Genomic DNA, 18005 nt, shown 5'->3' with positions numbered 1-18005 from the left:
TATAAATAAAAAGGCTGTTGTTTTGTTTCTTAAAATATATTTTTTCCAGCTCCTTTGAGAGGACCTGTATTCTGGAGAACTATTAGTGACGATCGAGAAACGAACCAGAAAAACGTTACTCTGTTTTGGAAGGTATACAAATGGGTTCAGGGGAGGGGAAATGAGATATTAGAAATCTATTTCAGCTTTTTGTAATGTTCATGATGTATCTCATGATATGACTGTTACAGAACTTGATTGGCTTTGAACAATATGCGAGTCAAACAACTGATAAAGCAGTGAATCAAATATTTCCCATGATGGATCAGGAAGCCCCACAACTTTTAAAATCATGAACCTCTGCCACCACACCTGAAATTTTAAATATGTCATCAAAACCTCTTATTAAAAATAAAAGGAAAACATCAATAATAAATAACAAATAATCAGTAATTCTTAGTAATATTAGCCAAAGCAATAGTTTGGTTGTGCAATTGGTGTGAAAGGCTCCAAAACATAGTCATTAAAAATGTTAAGAATTTATTTAAGTAGAGGCCTAAGGGCCATAGTAGAAGATGCACATGCCAGAGACATCTGGGTTGTATAGGTGGTTCTGTACTAATGCTACAATCCTCCAAGCCAAAATGGGAGAGTTGGAGTATCTAGTTTTAAAGGAGAACCTAGACATAGTGGGCATAATGTAAACCCAGTGAAATGGAGAGAACTAATTTATATCTGGATATAAACTTTATAGGACAGCTAAGGGTTTATTGGAGGAGGTGTTATTCTCTACATTGAAGAGAACAGAGAGTTAAGCAGAAAGTAGAAAAACTAAAAGTAGCAGACTCCTCCATAGAAGTTCTGTGGGTGAGAATAGTGGGTTCCAAAAGTAATTTAGTACTAGGTGTCATGGGCTGGGCTGGGCTGGGCTGGGCCCATGGTCCCTTTAAGAGAACATCTTTGCTTCACCCCAGGGAGAGGAAGGGGGGGTTCTTTGTGTCAAAAAAGGGAGTAGCAAGTAAAATGCCAAGGCCACGCTGTGCGAGAAGTGCCTGGCATCTGATAACGCCTCCCCGGTCTGGTACCGGGGGGAGAGTAACAAGTTGCAGCTGTGCAATGTCTGGGAGCGTTCCCCCCTCCTTTCGGGTAAGGTGTGGGTTGCTAAGGGATTTCTATTGGTCAGGGTGGGACTGGTGACAAGGGGGTCCCAGAAAGGGATAAAAAGCTTGGGTACCCAAGGGTCTGGCCTCTTTCCTATGGGTGTTAGGAGTCCGGTGAGTGCATGGTGAGTAAGGGTATCCAGGCCGGCTGGATGGCGGAAGCCCCACGTGGCCGCTGAGGGAAAGAGTCGGGTCGAGTGGCGTGAAGCTGAGTCGAAGTGAGCAACAAGAGGTTGAGCCACAGTGTTAAATGTTTGTTTTGTTTTAGATTAGGTTTGGGTACAAGTGGGCAAGGGACCTTGCCAGAGTTATGGCTGGTGGGTGGTTAGTGGGGAGTGAGTGCAAATCCAATTGGTCTGAATGTGTAAAAGGGAGAGGGGGAGGTATTAGTCCCTGCTGTCCAAAGTGTATCATTCCTTTGTCCGTGTTTTTCCCCCAAACGTCTTACATGTCTACCTTAATGTGTGGACCCTTGTGGAAGTGTGTTGTGTTAAGGATAAAAGTGTTTGGTCCCTATCTCCTACATGGTGTCGTTCCTTGAGAACCTAGACTCCTAAAGGGTTAAAAATGGCAGTGAAGGGGCGTGTGTCTGGGCTGGCTGAGTCAGACCCACTTCTCCGGCCGGGGAATCGCTGAGTCAAGCCAAACGGTTCCACCACACTAGGAATATGCTATTGTCTCCAAGACCAGAACACTCAGGGTGATCTTGGGATGGAAAATGAAATTGGGGGTGGGGGCATCCAAACAAGGGAGTGCTATAATAATTCCCCTACATTGACAGGATAAAGGCATGTTCCAGTTACAACAAAGAGGATAAATTCTTGATGCCCTAAATAACTGTGCCCTAGAACAGTTGGTCATGAAACCAACAGAGGGAAGAGGACCCTGGATTTAATCCTAAATGGTATTACCCAGGACCTAGTATGTGATGTGTTGTAGAAAAAAAATGGAAACAATGACCACAGTGATATCAGATTTTTATTGCCAAGGAAGTTCAACACAGTCACATTTGACTTCAAAGGAGGAAACTTTTCTAAAATGAGGGAACTGGCAAAACAATGGAAGCCTTGCCCAAATGAGAAGAACAACAGGGAACACAAACCTGCACAAAGGAGAAGCAAGCAAATAAAAAGAGATGCAAAAAAGCATTTTGAAAAGCATGTCACTAACAACATCACGACCAACAATAAAGAATTCTTTAAATATATCCGTACAGGAAAACAGCTAGGGAGGCAGTTGACCAGTTAGCTTATGTCTGTTCTGGGCAAATTGGTTGAAAGCAGTATTAAAGATAAAATTAGTAACCATATAGAAGGACAAGCCGTGATGGAAGAAAATCAACATATCTTCCACAAAGATAAATCCTGTTTCACTAAGCTTTTAGAATTAGAATTCTAATTAGAATTAGATTTGAGAATGTCGGCAAACATGTGGAGACGGGTGATTGTTTGACATTGTTTAGTTAGATTTTCTTAAAGCTTTTGACAAAGGCCTTCAGCAAAGACTCTTGAGCAAACTTAGCAATCATGGAATAAGATGAGAGGTCTTTTTACAGATCAGTCACCAGTTAAAGAACAGAAAGCTGAGGGTATGAATAGATGGTAAATTTTCAACGGAGGGATGTAAACAGTGGAGACCCACAGGGATCAGTATTACGACTAACGCTTTTCAACTTGCTCACAAATTATTGGGAATTAGGTGTGAGGTAGCCAAGTTTGTAGATGACACCCAATTATTTAGGGTGGTTAAAACAAAAATGAATTGCAAGTGGCTCCAGGACAATCTATCCAAACTGGGATAATGGGCATCCAAATGGGAAATGCGATTCAATGTAAGCAAGTGTAAAGTAACACATGTTGGGGCAAAAAAAACTTCACATATATGCTGATGGGCTCTGAGCAATGCAGTGAGTGGTTGCTTTAAAAAAAAAGGCATAATTGGGAAAGGAATTGAAAATAAACTGCCAATACCATACTCCCCTTATACAATTCTATGGTGCAACCACACTTGGAGTGCTGTGTACAGTTCTGGTCAGCATAGCTACAAAGGGATATTGTAGAGTTAGAAAAAGTACAGAAACGGGCAACAAAAATGATGAAGGATCTGGGGCAACTCCCTTATAAGGAAAGTTCTACAGCTTTGAAATGCAGAGTACTGGCTTGGTCTCTTAAGCCCTAGAAATGTCCTGAAAGGTCTGAGTGTACTCTGGCTCAGGCTGAGGTGGACATAAGGAGTATGGCAGTTTACTTAGATGGTTGTCTGTCCCTGCCTACACTACTAGGAGCTAACAGAGAATCATAGAATATTAGAGTTGGAAGGGGCCTTTAAGGCCATCAAGTCCAACCCCCTGTTCAATGTAGGAATCCACCTTAAAGTTCTTTTCTCTATTATAATGTCTGACTTGTAGGTATTCACATACTTATGGTAGATGTTTATCTCTAAAGATGGATGAAAGCACATGTTGCCTGAGACAAAGCAATCTGTCCAAATTAACAAGCAGTTAGTTCCCCATGAGCTTTCTAAGTCCTCAGAAATCTGGAACTGTTAAAGTTAGTTCACCATACTAGAAATCCATGTAATTTCCATCAGAGCCTAAGTTTTGACAATGTCTTTTGGAAACATCAATTTAAAAACCAGTTTTGCTTGCATAACAAGCTCTTTTAAATTTTAAAATTTCATCTAGGCATATTGGGAACTAGTAGTGTTATAGAAAAAGGTTATAGAAAAAGTAAACATTTATCAAATGTAGTTTTTAATCCTGCGGACATAAAAGTGAGATACCTACCCTTTAGAATTCAGTAAAAGAACCTATAGTCTGTGCAACCCAAAATGAAATGGTTAATGTTGATTTTTCTTACAGCCTTTGATGAAGGATCTTTCCTTATGCAATGTGCTGGACTATGTGATAGAGCATACTACTTCAGAAAACATTACTTGGTCTGACTATGTAGAAAATGATGTTACATATACATTTTCATGGGCAGAAGATGTACATACCATTAAAGTTCTAGCCATCAACTCAGTGGGAACTTCGTCTGTGAATTTTATTTTGACTCTATCGCAACAAATGAGCACAGGTAAGAGCAACATTTTTGGATAGATCCTTTTTTTAAAAAAAAAAACATTTAGTAGTTCAGAGATCTCTTTTATAATGAAGAAGATTACGCATTTTATGTGAACAAATTTTTCCCTGTCAACAGCCATATTCCCTAGTGAGTAGGGGGCATATTTATTTATTTATTTATTTATTTATTTATTTATTTATTTATTTATACAAACAAACCTTGGCAATGAGCAGTGCCACACCAGAGGTGGCCAGGGCCAGAGACTAAAGTGGGTGGGTCACTATGTTTCTCTTTCTGCCACTCCCCCTTATCCTTCTCTCCCTCTTCCTACAGAGGTCTGAAATTAGCATATGTGAAGGGCTTTTAAAGTTAGGCTGAGGACTTCATGTTGCCCATCCTGGTGAAGGAAGTAATTCTATAGCCGCTAGACAGTGTCCAGACAGCCATAGGATTTTTCGATTTCCCAGAAACTGCTTGCCGCTCCCCCTCCCCCACTGCCTTAAAGCTGGCATGGTTCTCTCCATGCTGGCACCTTCTCCACACTCTGGAATGGAATGCAGAGAAGGCAAAGAGGGGGCATGACCAGGGGTGGGGACGCGAGGAGACCACGGAAGTTCCTTTATGCAGCTTCCTATGTGCTGCACGGCCTCCCCACTCCTGCTCCGAAGCTCCCTGGTTAAATGCTCAAAATCGACAAAGCACTGAGGAGAGGATCCTCTCTGTGCTCCATCTGCCCTGCATTTTTGGATATTCATTAGCCTCCACGAATGGACACTTTCTACTATCCTGATAGGATTACATTCTTAGATATGTAATTATTCAAATGGTGAGGCAACCAGTCCTTATTTTATATTAGAACTTGTTTCTTTGATTTTAGACCCTGAGTCATTTGGAAGCTAATTCCACTGATCTCAGTGAAAGTTACCTTCTTTTAAATTAACTGTTTATGATGATTGCCTAACATTCTTGAATAATTCTATCCTGCTTGGTCTCAGGGTAACTTGTTGATGGTGTGAAATATATTATGATCAAGTATATGTAAGCATCCACAACTTAAAGAAAGATTAGGAATCTTTAAATTAGCTAATTTAAAACTCTGGAAACTGTTGAAAGGGAGAAAAGTAATTTGAAATAGGGTGGGCCTAAATGGAGTGTTCAGTTAAAATCAATACAATTGACCTACATGGAATGAATTTAATAAACTCCACTGAAATCAGATGTTCTTACATTGATATATGAGCTAGTTGACTAGCTCCTAATAAGTATTTGCAAATTGTAATCCAGAAATGTATTTTACTTCATTCCTTATGAGCTTTACGACCTTGTAGCCTACAAACTAAAATAAAATGCAAATATTAAGTGTAGTCTTTAATCTCTGTGGGATTTGATGAGTTCTCTTCCAACTTGTAGGGTAATTAAACTAATCACCAATATACTGGTTTGTTTGTTTTGTTTTTGCTGTTAGTAAACATTGTAAAGTCTCTCAGTGTATACCCAGTAAACAACAGTTGTGTAATTGTGTCCTGGACACTTTTACCTGTGGCTTATATTATTACATCTTTTGTAATTGAATGGACAAATATAAATGAAGAGCAAATCAAATGGATAATGGTTCCTTCAAATATTAGGAAGTACCATATTTTTGGTGAGTATTTGGAAACATTTCTCTTTCTCTTGTGTTTTGATATGTTTTAACAGTATTGCACAATATGGTTATTTAAAAAATCTCTCATGAACTGACAAAGCTGAAATGACAGGTGCTGAAATGGAAGGATAATGAACGCAAGTACTCGGAAAGAGACATTAATATTCTCAGTATACATTTTGCAGATTTACTGCAAAATTATGACAACTGGCAACTATTATACTTTTAGTTGAAATATATTATTTGTAGAATTCCAAGGGGGTTGTACAATAACCCATGATGAGTTTAATAAGCCATGATGGTTTATTTGAACTATGAAAGGTTAATGTATTGTCTGTCCGGAGTTTTTAAACCCATGATGGCTTATTTAGCTAAAAGAACCCACTCTGATAACCCATGATCTGCAGCGTGGGTGATTTAACCCATGATGGGTTAAACAATTGACCTACATGGAATGAATTTAATAAACTCCACTGAAATCAGATGTTCTTACATTGATATATGAGCTAGTTGACTAGCTCCTAATAAGTATTTGCAAATTGTAATCCAGAAATGTATTTACTTCATTCCTTATGAGCTTTACAACCTTGTAGCCTACAAACTAAAATAAAATGCAAATATTAAGTGTAGTCTTTAATCTCTGTGGGATTTGATGAGTTCTCTTCCAACTTGTAGGGTGTCATGCGGTATTGACAGAGAGTTATTTTGGTTCCTACATAGTTGCTTGGCAAGAATAGTCAAAACCACTGCAACCGCTCTCCTCAAGCCAACAGATCTCTGCTTCCATGATCTGCCTAGCGACTGATTGCTCTCACAGCTTGATCTCATCTTAACCATTCCCCTTGTGGTGGGCTCTGCAACCTCCTGTAGTGTTAAACACCATTTCAGTCAGGTGACAGCAGCTGCGCAGGGTTGTCACTTTGCCTTGTGTTCCTCCCTGCCAGGGGATGCTGTGTATGAAGTTTTGTCCTGGTCCTGCAAACTTCCGTGGACTTATTTGTGCCACCCCCTTATTCATGCACTCAGGTTTTTTGTTCCGTTGTGTGTAATCGCACAGGATGATGGTGCATCATGTGCTTCTTGACTAGGAAAGACTGTGTATAAGATTTTGTCCCAATCCTGCAAATCTCCAGCCTTTTAAAGTCACTCTCTGCTTGTCAGGGTAATGCTGAAAACACTGAACTAAGCCCCTGTACTTTACCCCACACCTCTCCTGTCTCATTGGGATATTGTAGAAGGCTAAAACAGGTTGCTGTGATGTCGTCAGAGTGAAACAACACCACTGCTGGGGTCGGAGGACTGCAGCAGGAAAGGGACGGGGGGATGACTTAGGGCATGTCTACACCAGCCTTTTCCTGCCGGGGTTGTCCCTAGATCATCCCGGCTTCTCCCTTCCTCCCCGCAAGTAGTGGGGTTCTTAAAACGGGCACAGAGCTGTGCAGGGACACTCCATGCCCATTAGGGATGGGTGGGTGGAACATTTCAAAGGGTTGGGTTTTTTTAACACTTACATGCGTTCCATCTCCGTTCCGGGAGGAGGGGGGATGGTGGCCACGATATCCCTCTTCCCTTCCGGGATGTCGTGCGGCCATCAAGACTCTGGGTTAAGATTGCAGAAAAAGGTAAGTCTGTAATTCTCCCCCCTCCATGCCTTAGATTATGCACAGTAGCTTATTTGTCTGATCATGTGGGAGATAACAGAAGTTTATTTTCAAAATAAGTAGGATCGTTCTGTCCAAGTATGAAATTGAGTTTCCCAGCTCATCTTTCATATGTATTGTAGGTGATCACTCTCAAGACAAGACTGTTAAAGAGAAATAGAATGTCTCCCTGCTAGATGTAAATAGTTATGAATAGATACTTTTCATGCTTTTATGATTTTGAGAGGTTGTGCATGTTATGGGTGACTGTAAAGATAATGATAGAATATGGGGAGGTGCCAATCTTTCAGAGATGTAAGGTCCAAACTGTTATATGGAAGTTATAATCAGGAATTGTTCAGAAAATATAACGTGAAAACTAAACATTTTTTTCCAGATAATTTCGTTTTCATTGAGAAATACAGATTTAGTTTGTACCCAATAATTTCTGAAGGCGTGATGAAGCCAGCAATGACAGATGGATTCTCTAAAGGTGACCAACTCTGGGCATTTTTAGATAGGAATTTCTCACTCTAAGTTTTAATGAAAAAAATGTAGGCAATACATTGGAAATGCTTCTTATATGTAACATTTTAACAATAAGGCATATATGGGTCATCACATACAAACCACATCAAATCTTGATTGCCTTGCCAGTAAAATCCAGTAGTTTTGGATTTAATCAATGTAATTATTGATGCCCTTAATCATCAATCATCATCTTACATTCCCTTATCTGTATTTAAACATATAAGATTAATTTATCAAAATTATAGTGTTGATGTTTCTTAAGTTTGAAATATTTAGCAACTAATAATTTAGCTCTTTCTACCAAAAAGAAAAATAATGCCCTTCCTTGACTTTTTACAGAATTTAACAAAGCAATCCTACACACCAATTATGCTATGGGTGGACAGAAATGTTCCCACTATACCAAGGTTTAGCCTGATAGGGAAGGAGAAAATGCATAGCTAGTAAAATACAAAGCAGTATTAAAATGGCAGCATCCCTGTAAACACAGCTACACCCCCCCCCCCAAAATAAGGGACCATGATGTATCCAACATGCAAGAAACACAAAAAATCAGCCATAGCAGCCAAAGGAGTTCTGTCACACTGGAGTGTTTGGACAATCATAGGGGGTGGGGGGAGAGAAGCCATTGTGGCTTCTCCCTACACCGCTGTCCATGCATGTTTCTGTTGTTTACATAATTACCCTTGCTGCAGCGCAGGTTGGCATGGTATCCAAAACCCTCAATTTTTTACTCAAGAATTCTATTAGGCTATCAAAATATTAAAACATTATATCATGGGAAATAGTTCAAGACTTTAGAACCATAGACCATGCATAGCACAACTCCATGAATGGTTATTCAGAAGTAAGTCCCTTTGTGTTCAATGACATTTGATCCCAGAAACCTGTGTCATGTATTCTTACTGAGAGTAAAGACCTTTGAACACAGTGGGATGTACTTCTGAGTAAGTATGCGTAGGATTCCACTGTACAATTCTCTTATGTGTGTATTTTAATAGTGCTGGGGATAACTGTTTTAAACTGTTAACTATTATTTTCAGGTGATATTGAAAAGCAGAATGATGTGAACATCTATGTGATTCTACCCTTAGTTATGTCATGTTCGGTTTTGCTTCTTGGAGCCCTGCTGATCTTGCACCAAAGGTAAAGCTTTCATATACGGTTTCCTGAATCTGTTCACAAATGGATGAAGCTTTTCAACTAATATATCAGCACAAACATCTGTAATACAAGTTAAAAGTTCTGCATTCTAATTATGTGCCATAGCACAATGATATTCCCAAGCATGATAATAGGCAGGATCAAGCAAGGCAGTTGTTGGACTGGATGAGTTCTGATTGGATGTGATCGTTCAAGCTCCATAAAATGCTAACAAGAAGCAAGGATCATAAGTCATGATTTGATCCTGGCTGTTCACTAACAATAGTTTAATTAACAGGCGTCTGCCTGAGTTCAGACAGTTTAAAACAGGAAGCGAAAGCTTCTAATCTCCTTCTCATGGCTGTGCTAGAAGAGAAGGAAGGGGAAAATATGCAGGCTCATCCATGTTTATGGTTTAGCATTCTTTTGAAAAGGACCAATCTGTTATGCTGAAATGTGTGATCTTACTGTTTCTGTTGAACATATGCAGGCAAACACTTTTTTGTTTCAGCAGGCTTTTGGAACTATACTGGACCTGTGTTAATGTACTGAATCCCCCCTCTTTTAACCAGTTACAGTTTTAAACATTTAAAAAATGTTTTTAATTTTACTGTAGGTTTAATTCTATTTTAACTTTTGTAATTTATATTTATATGTTTTAATTGTACATGTTTTAATCTTGTAAACTGCCTTGAGTCCCAGTACTGGGAAAAAGGTGGGATATAAATAATAATAATAATAATAATAATAATAATAATAATAATAATAATAATAATTTTCAATATCAGACAATAGTGTAGAGGTCAAAAAGTAGATGCAGTGAACTATTAGCCAATCTACTTCAGTTTTACATTTTAAAGAGGAAGCGAGGCTGTCATTTTAAAAGCAAAGGTGCCACTGTAAATGCAATTGTTTTCAGGACTGCTGGAGCCTGTCTCAAAAAATATTGTAGTTGGGTTAAAAAGGGTAAATTCCTATTTGTGAAATATGAATTTGCCTTTATGCTCTGCTTGCTAAATCAGCACCTTATTTGAATATTTCAGAATGAAGAAATTATACTGGGATGATGTCCCAAACCCCAAGAATTGTTCCTGGGCACAAGGAGTTAATTTCCGCAAGGTATGGACTCCCATTTGTATGCATTTCAATGTTGTAGCTTTGATTTAAAAATAATTTTATTTGCTAACCAGGAAAAACCCTGTAAGAAATGGCCTTAACAAACTGAAACATTGGCATGGGCCTGACACTCTGATGCACACATTTTTGAACGTTGGAATAAACGGGGCTCTCTGGAAACTGAAGTCAATGTCTACCACTACATTGGTGAGATGGTGCCAATGGACTCTACAGGTGTACATCCGAAAACAGATCCCCTAATCCAGAAATCTTTTGTGTGAGGGCTTTTCTCCTTCATTCAATTAATGCATGCAGCTTCTCCCTCATGTAAGGATAAGAGGGTAAGCCATACACACAGAGCGTTCCAAACATTCTTGGAAGCATGGATCTTAGAACACGGCAGCATAAAAAGCTGCTTTATATTGAGTCAGATTGTTGGACCATCTAGCTCAGTGTGGTCTACATTGACTGGTGGCGGCTCGCCAAACTTTCTTTCATAGAAGAGTCTTTCCCAGCCCTATCTGGAGATGCCATGGTTTGAATTGGGACCCTCCGAATGCACAGTTTAGCTCATTTCTGTAGGACTTCTCTGGCATCTCTTGATGGATTCTTTGGTGGTCCAAGCTAGCAGTTCTTGTGGCTCAAATGGAACTGTGCTCATTTTTATAATTTTTACCATTGGATAATTTGGTCTTGAATAAATGTTCAAGTTAGAGATTCAAACAGGTGTATAGGAAACCTACTAATGAGAGGGAGAATGCTTGCTTAATTTTTAAAAAGTAATGTTAATTAATTAGTTTCTTAGTTTTCATTCCCATTGAAATTTTTATTTTCTCATCTTTATTGTTAATTTTATTTCATTTCATTTAAACAGAGAATGGACATTCTTTGAAGTCTAATCATGGTCACTGCCCGCTGAACCATTGTGACAGCTCCCAGACTTCATATACAGAGTTGTTAGAAGAATTACCTATTTGAATTCAGAAGACAGAATTACTTACATATCATTTCGTTATCTGCTGACTTGTTCATACATAACAGTGTTGAAAATAATTTTGTTCAAAAGTTATATTAATGGTCTACAATTATGAGAACACTGTCCATATTTTAGTCCCAGTCAGGGTTTGCTCCGTGTAAAAGGAACATATGGAGATTGAAGTTAGAAGGACAGTGTGTGGCATGCTGCATTCATTTCACCCTAATAAACCAACTTTAGCTGGCATGTTCCTCACATTATGCACTGAGTAGACCACAAGCAGTTGAGCATTAATTATTGGAGGTCATGAAGTAGATTGGGGACAGCGGCTGATTTTGCCTATAAGCCTTATATTTTCTATTCCTACTTTACAGTAATAGCTCAAGTAGTCCAGAACATCATGACCTTGAAAACAGTAATATCTTCAGATAACCCTTTCCTGCCTGCTCCGCTCCCTCACTGTCGGAAAAGTTGATATTCTCAGTTTCAGACAGACCTTTGACCCATGGGTCACATCTCAACCTCCTGGGTTCCCAATGTTGTCCTCTGTGCTATCCCAGATGGCCCTGCCTCCGATGGCCATGTTCCCCATCTCTGCTGCAAGCAATCTCTTCAGGATAGCTGCACATATGCAGTTGAGCTGCACAAATCCCAGTTTTCCACATGAATTGTAGCAAAAAGCATGGAGATTGTAGTGAGTTTTGGAGTAACAACATCTCAGGGAGGGAGAGAGGGAGGGAGAGAATTATTGTATGGAAGAAACTCTCTTGGGAAAAAGGAAGTTCAGTAGAAATTAAACTTCTAGATCAAAATTCTACACTAAAGTGCATTATGGAGATGAAAGCTAATAAGGATTTATTATATATTATGAACTTGTGAGCTTTTTAAAGTAAAGAAATATTTCTTAAAAATAAGAGATATTGGCCAACCTATTTAGGAAGTGCATATAACATTGTAGACTAGTGGGGGACCTGCTGATGTCCGTCTGTGAGCTGAACATCATACAACAAGATGTACAAAAAGTGCCATGTGCTTGTTTTGCAGTGTATGCCTAGTCCATTTCATTTGATTTCGTAGATGTGTAAATATCCAACTTACTTTAAAATGAAAATTAGTTTTAAAACCACTGATTTCCCTTATATGTGAGCTCTGATTCAAGAAGTGATTGTTTACCTTCTAATTAGTACATTTCCAATCATTTTTTCTTTTCTTTTGTGTTTTAACTCGACTGTTTCCATAGGTGTTAGCCTATAAAAGAGCACTGTTGACAACTGTTATAGAGGGTAAAATAGAATGTCAATAGGATTTCTCCCCATTCCCATTTCAGTGCACTTGGACACAGCAGCAGATTAAAAAGAAACTTCTAAAAGTATTGAACATATATGAACAAAAAATATTATTGGATGTTTTAAGGAAACTATCTTTCCTAGTGTAGCAACAGTGTTTGTAATCAGAGTGATTAATATAGAGCTCAATGGCATGCAGAGCTGTGGACATAGGCAGCAGACCAGGTCATTTCAGGGAGTGGGAGGTACGTCCACACCTACCCTGTCTCTACACAGTCATCCATCTCTACACAGATTATTTGGGTTTAATTGGGCTTTGGGACAGTGGTAGAGGAAGTTTTTTTGTTTAAAAGGTTCTTTTGAGCCTTATTAGAAAATTGCAATATCTTGGTCATATTATTCAAGGAGAAAAATACACCATTCTCTAACTTATTATACAAGGGAAAATTGAAGGAAAAAGATCAGTGCGAAGAAGATGAACATAATGGCTAAAAAAAACCTTGAGGGAATGGTATAGCTATATTTCCATACAATAATTTAGAGCAGCAGCGTCAAAAACAAAAATAGCTGTAATGAGAGCTAATCTCTGATAGGAGAAGGCACCTTAAGAAGAAGGAATCACTCTGCCCACAGGCTTTGTACTCACACCAGGATGTATCATCTCCTAAGATTGCAAAGAAATATCAAAACCTATTTGGGTTTTCTTCAAAATAAATATACAGCATAATCAAGAGCAATAAAAATGATTTCAGGTTAAAAATTTAAAAGAAAAAAGGTTTTGAATGAAAGCCTAGTGTTTGTTACTTCAAGTTTTTCAGTGGGACTTAACAATACTTAACTGGGCATTGGATTTCATGTAATGTGGATTCTTGAGCCACATCTACAGAATAGTGCAAGGAGGTTATTTTTGGTGGCCACTCTCCCATCTTGCATACACTATATTTCAGTTTTTACAGTGAAAAGGGTTATTAATGGAAATATTAAGAGTGGGAGTAATGGGATTATTAATGGGATCCATGGGATTATTAATAGTGGATACAAATAAAATATACATAAGTCTTTAAGTGACTACATTTTGCAGTTTCCCATTATCTTACAGATGAATTCAAATTAAATTTTACATGTCAGCGGATAAAGTTATGAATGCTCATGTTGTGTTCTTTTTCATAGACATAACTAAATTGCTGTAAAAGTATTTTCAAGCCACTCCTTGATATGCATTTATTTTAGAACAAATGCTTTACAGCAATGTTTACTCATTTTACTCTGAGAATTTAACTGCATTATCGAATTATGTTTTTACCAACAAATAGTATCTTCAGTGTACAAAATTAAGCATCTAACCTATATTATTTCATATTTTAATTAACATTAATATGTGTTCAAATATGGCTTGATTTGTGCAAATCGTAGTCCTGATTTGACACTGTAAGTCAACTGTCTAGAGTTAGAAAAGAGTTCATTCATTAGAGCTGCAACAGGATGCTGCTATGGTAGAGTCCAACCTTGGCCCAGGCAGGTGAAACGGACTCCTCTGAGAGGAACTTCCTGGAGCCCCAATACGCACCTACGTACTCCTTGTAGTTTTGAAGGCTCCCTGTAATATCCAGGCCTTTTTTCTTCTCCCATTCAACCTATCATAATGATTTGAATTTTGCTAAGAATATATTAAGCCATTTCTCAGAGTTCTACTAGCCTGTAGATTGGTAGCAGGGAAAGAGGCAAAGCGTCACAATTTTTTTTTTAACCAATATTTTATTGGAGTAATAGTCTTAAGAAAAATACAGTTTGACGTTGGCAAAATTGTAGCAGAAATGTTTAAAAGTGTTTTCCACTCAGAAATCATCTTTGTTTAACGTATCCAAAATCTGCTAAAACAAAGCCTGAGGAAACCCTCAAATTTGCATCCCAAAATGGGCAGCCATTTGCTAATCTACAGGTAAGTGTAATGGCTCCTTAAACTTTTATTTTTCACTTTTCTAATGTAATTAATTGAAAAAAAATCTAAGAAATACACAGGCTCAAGAACATGGTGTTGCATTTATTACATATAATAACCAATAAAATAATAAAAGAGATGTGTGTCTGTCTATCAGCGTCATAGCACTAAGACCATGAAACTTCGACACTCAAAACTTGGCATGCAAAGGGGATGCTAGGGGTGGTGAAGCTCAGGGGTATTTGGATTTTTTATTTCATAAATTAATTTTAATTAATTTAAACATGTATGTGTGCTTGGACCCTGCAGTTATATCTTCAGTCACTAGACTAAGCAGCACATAGTTTTGCAGTCTCTATAGTTTGAAGCCAGGGAAGATTAGTAGGCTAAGACACAGTGTTATATGGCTTGTACCACCCCACTACTCTGGGGCAGCCCCCGCCTCAGGGGAATAGAGGGGAGAGGCCACTCCTATTGTTTCTGAGTGGAAAACAATTTTGCCCACTTTCAGTACCTTTTCCCCATATCTTTGCTGTTACAATTTTGCCCACTTTCAGTGCCTTTTCTACACTATAGTAGAAAAAAAAATACAAATCTGCAGGAAGATTTTTTTAAAAAAAATTAGGACCTGGAAATATTTTACTACCCACAGTTACAGACATTAGAAAACTTCTCTTCATTTAGGTGAGCAACTTGGTCAGACATTACTGATGCTGCAGTCTAAGTGAAAAAGGCCCTTGTTTGCATTCCTGAAATTGGTGTAGGTTGGCTCTTCCTGATAAACACATTAACTAAAGACATGCATTTCAATGCTTACTTCTGTAGATGTTAGTTGTACAGCTATGCATCACCTCTTCATGGTGTCCCTTAGGCCAAAATGCTTGTAAGCCTAAAGGTGCAATCCTGTATATTTCTACTCACAAGTAAGTCCCATTGTTTTCAGTGGGACTTACTCCCAGGTAAGTATATATAAGATTGCAGCCTTAATCATTGCAAGCTTTGGATGATCTTTGATTTGTGAATATTGTGTTGACTGCAGCCAGCTTTACCTGTCTACCTGTTAAGTGCTATTGTACTTTCTGTTCCCTATTTTTCTCATTCTTATCAAAGAGAAGATATGATGCATGCAAAGTTTCTCTTCACTGACAGAATGAAAACCTATGTATGAAAAGATCTAGCTCAGAGCAATTGATTAAACAAATTAATGTTTCTTTTATGTAAGTTCATCAGAGACTGAACTGAAAAGTAAATAGGACTTATGGTATTATACAAACTTCCGCGATATCTTATATGCCATATATGGCATTTTTAGTTCCTGGCAATAACCCTTAGCCCTAATCTGTCTGCCTTATTATTCTGTGTATGCACTCTAATTACATGTGAATGCAATAGTCATTTGCCTTATTTTCTTTTTAAAATAAGTTCATTTAGTTTCAAAAATGTTAAATTGCTCCTGTTTTAAAATGAAGCGCATGATTAAGTATAATAAAATGAAAGCAAAATGTCCATGTGTTTCTTTTTCCCTCCCTTGTTTTCTGTGAAATACAAGCCATTAATTGATAAATGAGCATTAAAATGTGTCTTGTTTTCTAGCCTGAAACCTTTGAGCATCTCTTTCTCAAGCGTCCTGAAGCACTGTCATTTGGTCCTCTACTTCTGGAACCAGTATTGGAAGATGTCAATATTGATAAAGCAATGAAAAATGAAGACAAAAATGACTTACTAGTTGTTGACTCACTGTTTGCAACCATTCAAGACTTCGAGCATGATTTGGCTTGCTCTAGTGGCCATTTCAATAGTAATAGTCCCTTTGAGAGTGCCCATGATGTTGAAACCAGTGGAGAAATGACAGGTCAATCTAATGCAAAATATGCAACTATTATAAGCAATTCCATGTCAGGTGGGATTTATAAGCCACCAAAGGATCTAAGCTATTCTTTTAACAGAGGTTTTCTAGGCCATGATTCTTTCATTCCAGATTCTTTCTCTAACAGTTCTTGGGCAGTGGAAAATCAAGCATTTGTAATATTACCTGACTGCCATCAAGACCCTCTCCCCAAAACACTCTCTCTCTGTGTTGTTTCATCTGAGGGCTTCTCAGAACCTTCAGAGCAGGATAAAACCTTCTCTGAGGAGGACAGTCCAGAGAGAAGCATGTTCAGCTCAGGGATGAGTTCACTCAAAAGAAGTGAAAATAACATTTTTTTAACAGAAAATTCAAATGTAACATGCCACTTTCACACCAATGCTTTTGTTAGAGGCATGAGGTTTCCTCAAGATATAACCTGTGATCTAAATCCCTTCATCAGCAATTGTGAAAGTCCTGTTAAGGCCTTCATACCATATGTGCCACAGTTTCAGACTCTAACAATTAAACTGCATGAGACAGCCAGTAGCAAAGCCTAAGCTACCACCTAGTGACACAAGCTAGCTACCTACCTTAATGATGAGTGGCCAACATGTTCACCACCCCCTTTATGTTGTTGTTGCTGCTGCTGCTGCTGCTGCTGCTATTGTTGTTGCTGCTGCAAGATTGGCATTTTGCACAATGAGTGGCAATTTTTTATCCTGAGTATATCTTCCCCCAAGGTTGCACTTCCGTTGGAAGAATATTACATTTTCCTTAGGTACAGCAACTAAACAACCGTTGGCACCTAGTAAAATGTTACTCTTCCACCATATAGTGCTGTTGTAACCTTTGTGGGAAATATGGTTGGATGAAAGCCATGAGCATATATTTGATATCTGTGGTGTTATTAATTTGAAAACACAAATTCTCCCCACCACCACACAGAGACAGGCACACAGAGACACCTCTGCCCATGACTTCATTACCTTTAAAAGAAAAAATTACATTTTTGTGGTGATTATCCCCTCCCCTGTTGTAAAAGCTAGCAGAGGGGAGTTGATCCAGCCCTATTTTAAATATAAATAAATAAGCAAAACTAGTCCACACCCTTTCCCCAGTCATTTCATCAACTCTATCTTTTCTTTTTCATTTTAAAAAATCACTTTGGGATTGTGTGCTACTTCCTTTTTTTGTGGGATGACATAGGGTGACCATATTTGGGAAACCAAAAAAGAGGACACCTAGTGTGTGTGTGGAAGCAGCTTTCTGAGTCCTGCAGAAAGTACGTTATTCCCCCACCACCTTAAAGAACCCGATTGGAGTGGAGAAGGGGAAAGGATTTCATTCTGCACCACCACCATCCACTCCAATTGGGGCCTTTTCTATAATGTCCACGAATGACCCACATTCCCCTTTAAGACCTCAATTGGAGCTCGGGGTGGGGGAATGATGTGCCTCAAGAAAGCATGTCATTCCCTCCTGCCATGCTAATGGCAGCCTTAAAGAGGAAGGTGTGTAATTCCAGGACATTATTGAAAATTATAGAAAATCCCCCCTGACACCATGGAAAGAACAAAAACCAGGACAAATCCGGAGAAATCCTGACAGTTGGTCACCCTAGATGACACCATCTATTCACTTTTTAAGAAACATGGGACAGTAGGAGACCGATCCTT

The 18005-nt window shown here is 38.5% G+C and overlaps 2 protein-coding genes across 5 annotated transcripts in view; both read left to right on the top strand.

Annotated features, from left to right (window-relative positions):
* LEPR (leptin receptor) overlaps positions 1 to 11580 on the top strand; it is a 69639-nt gene extending 58059 nt beyond the window's left edge. For all 4 annotated transcript variants that reach the window (XM_063137712.1, XM_063137720.1, XM_063137734.1 and 1 more), the window contains exons 13-19: positions 50 to 132; positions 4000 to 4216; positions 5670 to 5849; positions 7887 to 7982; positions 9064 to 9166; positions 10207 to 10282; positions 11154 to 11580. In XM_063137712.1, coding sequence (XP_062993782.1) covers positions 50 to 132; positions 4000 to 4216; positions 5670 to 5849; positions 7887 to 7982; positions 9064 to 9166; positions 10207 to 10282; positions 11154 to 11171 — 773 coding nt within the window. In that variant the 3' untranslated portion in view covers positions 11172 to 11580. The remainder of the gene's footprint in view (positions 1 to 49; positions 133 to 3999; positions 4217 to 5669; positions 5850 to 7886; positions 7983 to 9063; positions 9167 to 10206; positions 10283 to 11153) is intronic.
* Positions 11581 to 14454: 2874 nt separating this feature from the next.
* On the top strand, positions 14455 to 16933 carry LOC134404030 (leptin receptor-like). The gene is made up of 3 exons (XM_063134626.1): positions 14455 to 14480; positions 15591 to 15642; positions 16074 to 16933. The coding sequence occupies exons 1-3, from the start codon at positions 14455 to 14457 to the stop codon at positions 16884 to 16886; spliced, it is 891 nt and encodes a 296-aa protein (XP_062990696.1). The 3' UTR covers positions 16887 to 16933.
* The last annotated feature ends 1072 nt before the right edge of the window (positions 16934 to 18005 follow it).

Source organism: Elgaria multicarinata, chromosome 1 (genome assembly GCF_023053635.1).
Source record: "Elgaria multicarinata webbii isolate HBS135686 ecotype San Diego chromosome 1, rElgMul1.1.pri, whole genome shotgun sequence".
Lineage (NCBI taxonomy): Eukaryota > Metazoa > Chordata > Lepidosauria > Squamata > Anguidae > Elgaria > Elgaria multicarinata.
The sequence above is the reverse complement of the archived record's forward strand: the minus strand, read 5'-3'. Positions and strand labels throughout refer to the sequence as shown.

Coding starts and splice junctions, on each gene's coding strand:
- LOC134404030 (XM_063134626.1), top strand. CDS start 14,455: ATGGGCAGCCATTTGCTAATCTACAG. Junction 14,481..15,590: donor AGCCATTTGCTAATCTACAG/GTAAGTGTAATG, acceptor TTCTTATCAAAG/AGAAGATATGATGCATGCAA. Junction 15,643..16,073: donor CTGACAGAATGAAAACCTAT/GTATGAAAAGAT, acceptor CTTGTTTTCTAG/CCTGAAACCTTTGAGCATCT.